General features: G+C 32.6%; 3 protein-coding genes across 31 annotated transcripts; 1 reads left to right on the forward strand and 2 right to left on the reverse strand.

Moving 5' to 3' along the window:
- The first annotated feature begins 278 nt into the window (after nt 1–278).
- Nucleotides 279–1,246, forward strand: LOC136224540 (ethylene-responsive transcription factor ERF027-like). Its single transcript, XM_066012934.1, has one exon. The coding sequence runs from the start codon at nt 319–321 to the stop codon at nt 955–957; it is 639 nt and encodes a 212-aa protein (XP_065869006.1). The 5' UTR covers nt 279–318; the 3' UTR covers nt 958–1,246.
- A 1,537-nt stretch (nt 1,247–2,783) lies between these two features.
- On the reverse strand, nt 2,784–3,887 carry LOC136224622 (CEN-like protein 1). The gene is made up of 4 exons (XM_066013038.1): nt 3,687–3,887; nt 3,502–3,595; nt 3,437–3,466; nt 2,784–3,118 (listed from the first exon to the last, which is right to left on the reverse strand). Exons 1-4 carry the CDS (start codon nt 3,885–3,887, stop codon nt 2,901–2,903), a joined length of 543 nt encoding a protein of 180 aa, XP_065869110.1. The 3' UTR covers nt 2,784–2,900.
- Nucleotides 3,888–5,375: 1,488 nt separating this feature from the next.
- LOC136226015 (uncharacterized) lies at nt 5,376–10,722 on the reverse strand. 29 transcript variants are annotated; one of them, XM_066014282.1, is made up of 7 exons: nt 10,362–10,722; nt 10,049–10,099; nt 8,773–8,883; nt 7,293–8,584; nt 7,143–7,189; nt 6,615–6,719; nt 5,376–6,268 (listed from the first exon to the last, which is right to left on the reverse strand). In XM_066014282.1, exons 4-7 carry the CDS (start codon nt 7,327–7,329, stop codon nt 6,074–6,076), a joined length of 384 nt encoding a protein of 127 aa, XP_065870354.1. In that variant the 5' UTR covers nt 7,330–8,584; nt 8,773–8,883; nt 10,049–10,099; nt 10,362–10,722; the 3' UTR covers nt 5,376–6,073. The 29 variants fall into 29 exon arrangements, 17 of the variants coding, with proteins under 17 accessions (XP_065870354.1, XP_065870399.1, XP_065870388.1 ...); XM_066014327.1 differs by having other exon boundaries at nt 8,770–8,883; XM_066014316.1 differs by having other exon boundaries at nt 7,293–7,373; nt 8,070–8,883.
- Between the last annotated feature and the right edge of the window lie 378 nt (nt 10,723–11,100).

The following is an 11,100-nucleotide window of genomic DNA, read 5'->3' on the forward strand; positions in this document are numbered from 1 at the left end:
AAATCCGTAAATAGTGTAACGGAATAAACCACAGTCCTGTATTTGAAACGAAAAAAACCACAATCCTTTTTTGGCAAAAAAGTGAAATCACATGGGTTTTTTTTGAAATTTACCCTAAAAATTATTAATTTGATTAAAGTTAAAAATATTATTATCATATGTGGTGTTTAGGTAACAAGAGTGTGATAATATATGTCTGAAAAAGTTACAAAAAATGAAGACAAAAACATCATTCATTCATGTCATAATTTTACCTATTATGGGCATTACTTATTTCTATTTTTAGCTATGTTTTGTTAAAAATAGAAATTAAAAAAAATGGCCAATCCTCAATCTGGTTCTACGCAGCAGCCGCAAGGAGAGCAACAACCATCCATTCAAGTCCCACAACCGGAACACCAATCGCCACGCTCCACGTCATCAAACTCTTCTCCGAGATCACTCCGATCTCCCGGCGGCTCAAGAAAGCATCCGTTATATAGAGGAATTCGGAGCCGGAGTGGGAAGTGGGTATCGGAGATCAGAGAGCCGCGTAAAACTACAAGAATATGGCTTGGAACATATCCTACGCCGGACATGGCAGCCGCCGCATACGACGTCGCAGCTCTATCTCTTAAAGGACCCGATACGCCTCTTAACTTCCATGATTACCGTTTATCGTACCCGATACCGAAATCGACTTCAGCAACTGATATAAGGGATGCAGCTGCTAGTGCAGCAGCTGCCAGACGGCTTAAGATCGAAAGCGAGTCAAATCAGGATCGGACTCAGTCTAATCAAGTAGAAAGCACGTCGTCGTCGGGTCAAGAATTTATGGACGAGGAAGCGATTTTAAATATGCCTAATTTGCTGGTGCACATGGCCAGAGGAATGCTTGTGAGTCCACCCAGGATTAATATTCCTAAATCGGATGATTCGCCGGAAAACTCCGATGTAGAAGGGCTTTGGTCCTATTAATTAGTAAGTCTAGCAGCAACAACAACAAAAAGTGTGATTTTTTGTGGTTTTTTCAGATTGAAATGGTGTGTTTAATCATTGTACAGGTTAGATAGCGGAAAAAAAGTTTGGTCCTTTTTATGCTTTTTCTGGGAAAAAGAAGGACTTGCTAGGGATTTATACACATATTTCCCCAAGTTCCCATGTTTTTTTTTCCACACAGGACGTAGTAGAGTTTCATCACATTGATAATATTGGTATTTGTTGGTCTAGTTAATTTCAGGATATTTTATAAAAAAAAAAAAAATTCCTATCAATGAAGAATGTCACAAGATTTTTTTTATTCTGGTTGGTGTGTCTATAATAAATGATCCACCTTTTTCAAAGATACTTCATTTCTCTATAATAAATCATTTTCCTTCATTATATATCGATATTTCTGTTATTCTCTTCAAGTATATCCAGTCATGAAGTAAAAATCGGAGAACTGCTTGATGGAAACTTGATTTCTGATTTCATTCGAATGAAATTAGACAAGGAGTTCATTTTTCCTATGGTTTTGACTATTTTTTCTGATTCATAATTTCGAGACTGTTTTATGTTGTATTTCATAGGAAAAGAACAATTTACTTTTGTAGAACAATTCAGTTTTATAATTAAATTGATATGTTGTTTATGGTTTACTTATGATCAAGGGTGTGCATCCATTTGGTTTAAACTAAAGGAAAGCCTAGGCGTAACAACATTATAAAATTTTATCTATTTCTTTTTCCTAAAATCCTTTAATCATTATTTCATATAAAGAGGGATTAAACATGTGACCCTGATCTATTCCAAATTGATGAACTTTCATCCAATTTGGATTCAAACTTAACCGAATCATTATCTTATTGATAAGTAACGTTATTTTTACACTTGAACTTAATGAATTTTAGTGTAGGATTTCTTTTTTTAATCTAATTAATTATTTCCACATAATGTGGAAAAAAAAACTTTAAGAAATATCACGTTTCAAGTTTAAGTGTCAAATATATCGTTACTTATCAATGAGATAACGCGATTCCGTTAAATATTCATACAAATTGGATGAAATTTTACCAAATTGGATAGGTTAAGGGTCAAATGTGACCAAATAATAGGTCAGGAGCTAAATGACACAATTTTGGATAGGTCAGGGTCAGGGGCCAAATGATGCTTTAAGCCATTCTTATTTTATAAAAATAATAGTATTTTGTATTGAATTAAATGTTACTTGTTCCTTTTCATTAATTAGTTACTCGTTCCTTTTTTTACATCATAATATTAAGTATTGAATTAAATGTTTTGTGTGTAAATATTTGTGCATGGTATTTATAAGTATTGAATAAATTGTTGGATTGAGTAAATTATTAATTATATATTACTTGAGTAAATATATAGTGTTTTATTATAAGTGAGTCCTAAAAAAAGAAAGTAAGAGAGGGTTATAATGAGTTGTTAATTATAAGTGTATTTTTTTTTTGTTATATATGTGGCATTGAAAAGGAGTAAACTACTTATGCTCTTAATGATTCTGTTAGCTTTTATTTGATTTATTCCAAGGTAGAAAAAGGGAAAGAAAAGTCGCTTTTGAGAAGGTTGTATATATAGTAACTATGATGATTTGTCTTGGTATTCTTGTTTAACATTTCAGACATGAAGTATTTCTTTTTCGATTTCTCAATTCTTGTTGTTCGTATATAGCTTTATAGGTTGAGAATAAAAATGACATAAAAAATTGTAGCTAACGATCAATATATAGAGGTCCAAAACCATATATATAGGTAGTTGCAGAGGAAAGCATGTACTACTTTTCTACCTATCTAGTAGTACATAGATAAAGGTCAGAAGTTCCACATTACTATCTTCTTCTTATTAATTACAAAACAAACAAAGGTAGCAAAATGAAGATTATTATTGTTTGTGAAAAGAGAGAGAGATGTCTGTCATCGTCTTCTTGCGGCAGTTTCCCTTTGTGCATTGAAGTAAACAGCAGCGACAGGCAGTCCAAGTCCATTGTGCTCTGCGAAACTCCTTGTATTGAAACACTCTCTTGACGCAGGTGGCCTCACCGTTTGCCTTCCTTTCTGCTTAAACAATATGAACACGTAGCGATGGATACCAACTACTGGTTTTGGAATTTCATAGCTCACAATTTCTTTTCCTGCTTTCAATCAAATTAATTTCATCAATCAACCAACCTCAACGTCCTGGGTTAAGAAAATGATGAAGATACAAATTTGTTTATATGGTTTTTGGAAGACGTTTCCAAACAAGACTAATTTTACTTCTACAAGAAGAAAGATTTAATCAAATAGTTTCACAGTTATTTAACTGTCATTATAGTAAACATCATTTTATATAACACTAAATATTTTATATATATTAATGTTTGTAATGTTTTATGTGACAGTGAAATAACAGTAAAAACAATTGGGACAAATTTAGACATTATCTGTCTAAAAAAAACAAAGAAACTGACCAAAGGAAACATCAGTTGTGCCAGGAATAACTATATATCAGAAACTGCAAGAGAATTAAAAATACATTTTGGTAAGATAAGTTTGAGTAATACAAACCAATGGAGATGCTCTCTTAAGTAGGGATCACTGGGGCTTGGAGCATCTGGGTCTGTCATGATCTTCCATATGCCAAAAGCAAAACAAAAGACAGTATATAATTACTAGCATATATTATGTTAAAAATGCAAAATAAGTAATTATAAGACTTACAAGAGTATAACAAGTTCTCATGTCTGCACCACCAACCTCAACTCTAGGTTTAGCTGTAATAAAAGAAGGCATGAACTCACAGCCATTAGCAACTTGCTTGTTAGAGTTATAAATAACAGTCATTTTGACTGTTGGAGAGAAAATATCTACAACTTCTCCTATAATTCTTCCTACAATAAGTGGTTCCATGGCCCTTGACATTGAAACAAATTAGTTAATAATGTTTTGTTTTGTTTGTTTGTTTGTTTTCAGGTTTTGGTTTGGTTTTATAGACAAAGAAAAAGGATATACAACATAGAAGAGGTTGTAGTAGTGGTTGGAGGATTGAGCTTTCAAAAGGATTCCAAAATGCATACTCATCATATTATTAAAAAAATGTATTTCTATTTAAGGAAAATACAAGTAGGATCATTCTGAGTTGTCCTTATCATTCATTTTGAGTCTTTCCACTATTTTCTACTCCAATCATATATTCTCTACTGCTTTATTTCTTTTAAAATCACACTTTGATTTGCCCTCAATTTGTCGAAAACGCTTGATTGACCTAAACTTTCAAAGTGTCTTAATCGCTCTCTCAATTTGCATAAAATGTTCAGTTAGCCCTCTAAAATCAATTGATCACTCGGATGCAAAAAAAAAAAAAATAAGTTAAATATGGAAGATGTATTGCACGCGTCTTAAAAGAAGTAAAACAATATACGGTTTTAATATTAGGAAAGACAAGTTTTATAGCTGAATAAGTAATAACTTCTTTTTTAATATATTTTTGAATTATATAATAATATTCTAAGATATGTGAGATACATCTTCCGCATTTAATTTACAAAACCGAGTGATCGATTGATGACATTTTACGCAAGTTCAAAGAGTTGAATGAACATTTAACATTTTGAAAGTTCAGAGACAAATAATGTATTGAGCCTATTATTTTTCTTGTTTTACATAATTTTTTTTTGTTATTCTTATTTTTTTTTATCAATTTAAACTAAAAGTTACTTTTGAAAATATTATATATGAGTTAAAAATTAATATTATATTGTGTATTGACTAAAAATAATTGATAATGACTTATAAATATTTCAAACAATTATAGTTTTAATTTCGTTATAGCCTTTAACCAAAAATTAAAAATTAAATCACTGTATTCAATAAATTTAGATACTACAATATTAATTATGTTTTAGTTAGTAACTGCTAATTTGAAAGTCGGAACGAAAATATAATATTTTAGTATTATAATTTTTAATAGAGTTTAGTAATTCAAATTTCTGATATAGATTATTTATTATAAGGGTGTTTTATGTTTGAAAGAATAAATTTTTTTTTTTGACAGCAAAACCAGCAACATACACTACAAAAAAAAGAGGCTTTTAATGAGAAGAAAAATTATTATTAAAAGCCCAAATATTCTCATGAAAGGGTTTTTAATGAAAATTATTACTCTCATGACTCCCTTCATTACAGGGGTCCCTTACTAAAAGTAATTATGAGAATAAAATATCTTCTCATTATCACAATATATAATGAGATTAATTGTCCTCATCAGAATTTTTTATAATAATAAAAACTCTTCTCGTTAAATTGTTTATAATAATTAAAAATCTTCTCATTAAATCTTTTATAATGATTCAAAAACCCCTCATTAAAGATTTTATCATGATAAAAAAAAATATTTACGGTATATAATAATATTTTGCTTATTAATTATAAGAATACAATTCAACAATAAATTATAAAACAAAGTTCCATTTCAATTCACTAAGAGAAAAAAGCCACAACATGGAGAAACAAAATGCATTACATGAGCAATAGAATAGCTTGGATTTACATATTGGTAAACAATCAGCATCAACATCCTATATAAAAGCTCTAGCCGGATGCCTGACTCCAACAAACATGGCATAGCCAAGCATTCTAACCGCTGTAGGACAAACAACAACCTACACAATGCAAGCCCTATAATTAATATACCTAATTAGCAGTACCAAAAAAAAATGAAAAATGTGTCTGAGGCAAAAATCTTCCATGTTCTAATTAAAAGACCATAGGGCCAAGAGGGAGAAAAATCTTCCAGCTTTCTTCGACCTCTGTTTCAACCTCTGTTTCTTCAACCCCTGTTTCAACCTCTAGTATATATCATTTCATTAAATTTCACACTGTTGTGCCATTCCCAATCATAACATAAAGGGCACAGTTCCATCTTCATAACAACAAATTTCTAACACTCCTAAGACTGATTGCTAACCACATGAAAGCATTAATTGTCATCAATTTGTAATAAACGCACAAATAAAACCATGAAATCCATCAGATCAATGGGTACGAAAGAAACCACATGAATTTCAGAAAATTAATAAGGTTATAGAAATCTCATATAACTTACCTCGTTAGGAGAGTTCCCAAGAGGCGCCTCCACTGCTAGCCTTACCACTCCATAAGTTAAGCAAGTGAGAAGCAGCAATATCACCCAACTTTTTATTTTGATCTGCTAATCCAAATTCTGCAAACACAGAGTTAGTAAAAAAGAATATCTTCACCTGCCTACATCCAACCACTCCCTTAACCAGAATATCTTCAGGTACCTGCAGAAGGTGCACATAAGAAAGGTCAAATTTCACGTTGACAATCTATGAATCTAATTAACATGAAGGATATGTCAGAAAAGTAAAAGATTCCAAATATAGTGTAAAGTGTAAACATGTGGAAAATGCAACTGGCTAGAATTGGATGTCAGTATTGAATTAACATTTTGCTATCTTAGAAAAAGATAGAGCTTATCTCATAGAAAAGGCTTAAATCTGGGAGAATAAAAAGACCGGGTTTGCAGTCAAATTCCATGAGTTGTTACTTGTGAAAAGCTCTTTGTGAGGAAAATCAAAGAATATTTTTCATTCAAAAACTAGAAAAGGAAAAAAGCCACATCCCTACCATGACTACAATTTCATTTGGCATCAGCTGCCTTTTCTGCCTCTGCGAATCTCCGTACAGCAATACCAATGTTTTTTGGAGAGTTGACATAAGAGACATTAGCTGCTGTAAGATTGTACCTTTAATCAATTGTTTGCTTTATGAATCACATATGTTCTTTGCACAGACGCAGAGCTTCATATTTCTCTGCTTTCAAGTTCACTAAACCCATTCTACAGAATACATATGAGGACCAAATTCTTCAGACGAACTCCATGTTTGAGTATCAAAATTACACAACAGACAAATAAAAAAGCTTTGTACTTAAAAAATCAAACTTTGGGTTAAAACGGAGCACCAAAGAGCAACATTTTTCAATAACACTTACAGATGCATTGTGCAAGAAATATTAAACCCATACCTTGTTAGCAAAACTCAAAATCCCATGCTTAATTAGAACAAGCACATTTCAACCCAAAAAAATAAAGAAGTTTCTGAAGTAGCGGATTGTGCAATTTTATCCATTCATAAGCAATCAATAGAATATACCTTAGATGTTGAAATATTTTCTCGCTTCAAGTCTCTATAAATTATACCTGCAGCAAACATGTCAAATTTCGTTAATTAATATGTAGAGAAAACCATACATTTAGCTTAATTTCTACCTTGAAAGTGAAGATACTCCAATGGAAGGACTACCTAGAAATCCTGCTAAGTGAAACAGTTCCATCCTCATTCAGCCCATTAGGATCAATTAAGACCTCTGATTCTCCATCCAAACTATCATGTATTAATTCCAACAAATTGAACAGTATTTTAAAAGAAACACAAATATAATTAAGCTCTTCTATATAAAATTGAAATTCTAGATTCTATTCAGCAAACTGCTAATCTGCACCTAAATAACATAATTAAGCTCTTCAACACGCTATCGGTCAATTTCACCTGCTTCTGCATGGCTATCAGATAGCGTGGTAATTGGCGGCAGTAATCGCAACACAAGATTTGAGAATACTCTAAAATAACATTATCGAAAAAGAGCACACACACTGAACGACAAAGAAAACCAATGCAAGTTGTATCAAGAAATAACCATGACTTTTAGTTTTTAAATTTTAACATTAGCCATAAACAACAATTTGAAAGTCTTGCTATCTTTCATGTATTTTTAGAATCACCCTAGAACAATTGAAAACCTAATGTCAAAAAACAACTTCCCCTGAATCAAATGTCTTGTACTATATATGTGTATAGGAAGTAAATATGTAAAAATCATTGGAAAGAAAAGGAATAAGAGCTTTTTCAACACTGAAGTATAAACCATTAGAGTTTTATTTTCAACCTTGAGCATAAATAATTGTATTAACCATGAATTCATTTAACATATACTTAGTATAAGATTGAGAAATCATGTGGATTTCACAAGCGAATATTCATAAGCAATTTATAAAAAAACAATAACAAGCAGATTCTTACTCTTTCTGTCACCCTTCATTCTCTTTTTTTGCAAATGAAAGAGTATTTCCACTGTGACATTTTCCTAAATCTAGAGCAGACCTATCAATTGACGCGGTAGGCTTAATTGCACATCTTTTTTGCTGCTAGATCTTTTACTAACATGACCCCTTGATGATGAATTTCTGAGCTTACTACTGTTTGCTGGAGTGATATTTGTCAATGAAGATCCAGTAGACATTTGATGGAGGAGTGGTTTTGATTATTGTCTCTCAAGCTCCTTTCATGAAAAAGAATGACAGATATTGTGGAGGGAGTTTGGTTACCTTTGTAGAGAGTTAACCTCATAACTATGACGAACATGAAGTTTCTTCAGATTCGTACAACCTTTAGCTATGCTGCAAATAGTATCATCACCAACACTCGAACAATCTACCAGTTGAAGAGACTACAAGAACTTACAGCCCTTTCCCATTTCTAGAAGATCATGATTTCTAATTCTTTGGCAGTATAATAAAGCCAACTCAGTAAGGTGCCTACAAACAGTCAAAAGTTTCAGTCAGGACAACACACGAACAGGAGAAGGCTGCCAAACAAACAGTCTAAAGATGGTAACTACACATAAATCAATAGAACAATTTTCGATATTGAAAGGGTGAAAAGGAGAAGGCTTCCAAACAAACAAAGCAAAAAAAAAAAAAAACAGAGACAGAGAAATTACAACCAAAATTGTCCAATCTCCTCAAGTCCAAGAGTTCTGATCTTGTGGTAACCATTAACTTCAAGATGGGTCAGTTGTCTGCAACTAGTGGCAATTGCTTCTAAACCCCTGTCACTAAGGAAGTAGCAATCACTTAAGAGTAAGATTTTTCAACTTCTTACACCCATCCCCATGGCACACAAACAGCTGAAGAGTACAATGAAGAAACTTTAATCATCATGAATTGCCAGAGTTATTTGAAAGCCCTAAGATGATATAATACAGTTCAAATTTTATACAAAATAAAGAAAAATCGAAATTAGAAGATAACAGTAATGTAAAACGAGCACACTTCCTCTCAAAAGATTCTTGCCTTGATATAGCACGTCCTCAAGGAGATAGGAAAACAAGGAAACTAAAGTTCATCCATATTTTAGCCTTTGTGAAAAGCAGATTAATGTAAGGAGAAATTCAGAGCCCATGACATATATTTCAATAGCTCAGCTCAGCCAGAATATCTAACTTCCTCTCAAAAGATTCTTGCCTTGATATAGCACATCCTCAAGGAGATAAGAAAACAAAGAAACTAAAGTTCATCCATATTTTAGCCTTTGTGAAAAGCAGATTAATGTAAGGAGAAATTCAGAGCCCATGACATATATTTCAATAGCTCAGCTCAGCCAGAATATCTAACCTATCAGTAAGTTGCGGGAAACTATATAGAGCCAACAATTCCAATGACAAACAACGAGTTCCTATAGCCATCAAAGCCTCATATGTAACATTAATACTTTGTAACTTCAAAACATTAAGAGAAGGGCATCCTTGGGCAATCAAAAGAACAACACTAGTTTCGATAATTTCTGAATCTAGTGAAAAGGTTTCAACAGATTTGCAATAAGAACCAACTACTTCCATCGATATATCAGTTGTTTTTACACAGGCTGCAATACCAAGAGACTTCAGTGATTTTCCAACCACAGCCTTGGGCTAATTCAACCACAACCACAACCTTGGGCTAATTCAACCAAGCTAGAGTCTATCAAACCCTCACAAAAACGAAGTTCAAATCTTCAATCAAATATATTGATATACAAAAAGAAATGGCAAAACAGGAATCAATTGGCAAATGTCCTTCATGCTTAAGTGAAATAACCCAAAATGGCTGGTTCTTGTCGAAATGGCTTCACATTTACATGTAAGAGCTTTATTAATTCATCCTTGTTAAAGCACTGTGACTTAATGAATTGAATGAGCAAAAATAGAAACCAAAAAACAGAGACAAAGTTGACTCACTCACAAGTGCTTAACATATTTAAGGAGGTCCAAGCCCAGTTGAAACAAACACAAACTGCATTACAAACTATAAACATCAGCAATATTACAAATGAGATAATGAACAACTAAGTAAAAAATTGTACTTTCAGTTCTCCATCCCGTTGCAAGCAGAGAAGAGAGAAGAGAGTTTCTACCTCACTCTTGTTTCCAATCTTTAAATCTAAAATGCCCTAATCAATTAAACCCCTTAACAGAACTAAGCATTTGCAGAATATACCCGAAAGGGATATGCCATAGGTACAGAGGAATAATCTAGAAGGCAAAGCAAAACTTACATTGGAGAGAATTGAAACAATTAGGTATGGACGCAGGAAAACGTTGATTAGAGTAGCCATTGAACTGAAGCAAGTCGCGCGTGGATGGAAAATGGTTTGGTACCATCAGAGACTAGGTTGCAGACTAATTGCGGGTGGTTGGAGAGTCGCAAACGACACATACAAGGTCGCAGACTTGCGCGTAGTGATTCGGTAAGAGGTTCTAAGCCGTGAATTTCAACTGCATTGAGGTTTGACGCTATGTGCGAAATCGAAAATAAGGAATGAATTTGAGAATACTAAATTTGTCTAAGGTTTTGCTGAAAGGAATGGAGCGAACCCTAAAAGTATGGAGGGAAGCTGAAAAATTAGGGGGAATGGGTGGCGGTAAAGTGAAATAGTTTGGGGAAAAATTATTTAGAAAGAAATAATATAATGAGAATAACAAAAAGTGGGATTTAGTAAATTAGTAAAATAGAGATATTAATGAGAATAAAATAAAATTTAATAAATAAATTATTTTGTTATTTATATTAAAATATATAGGTTATTCTTACTAAAATTATAAAGATTATGTATTTAACGAGAATGTTTTATTATTCTCGTTATTTTTTTTCTCAAAAATACCTTGTTTTCTTGTAGTGATATTATATTAATTCAAACCAAGGTCCGCTTCAGCAAGATCCCTCACAAGTCGAGGGGCTGATGCCCAATTTATCGGGTTGACCCCGTACAAAGAAGCTTTTGCTAGCGCATCGGC

Source organism: Euphorbia lathyris, chromosome 1, assembly GCF_963576675.1.
Source record: "Euphorbia lathyris chromosome 1, ddEupLath1.1, whole genome shotgun sequence".
Lineage (NCBI taxonomy): Eukaryota > Viridiplantae > Streptophyta > Magnoliopsida > Malpighiales > Euphorbiaceae > Euphorbia > Euphorbia lathyris.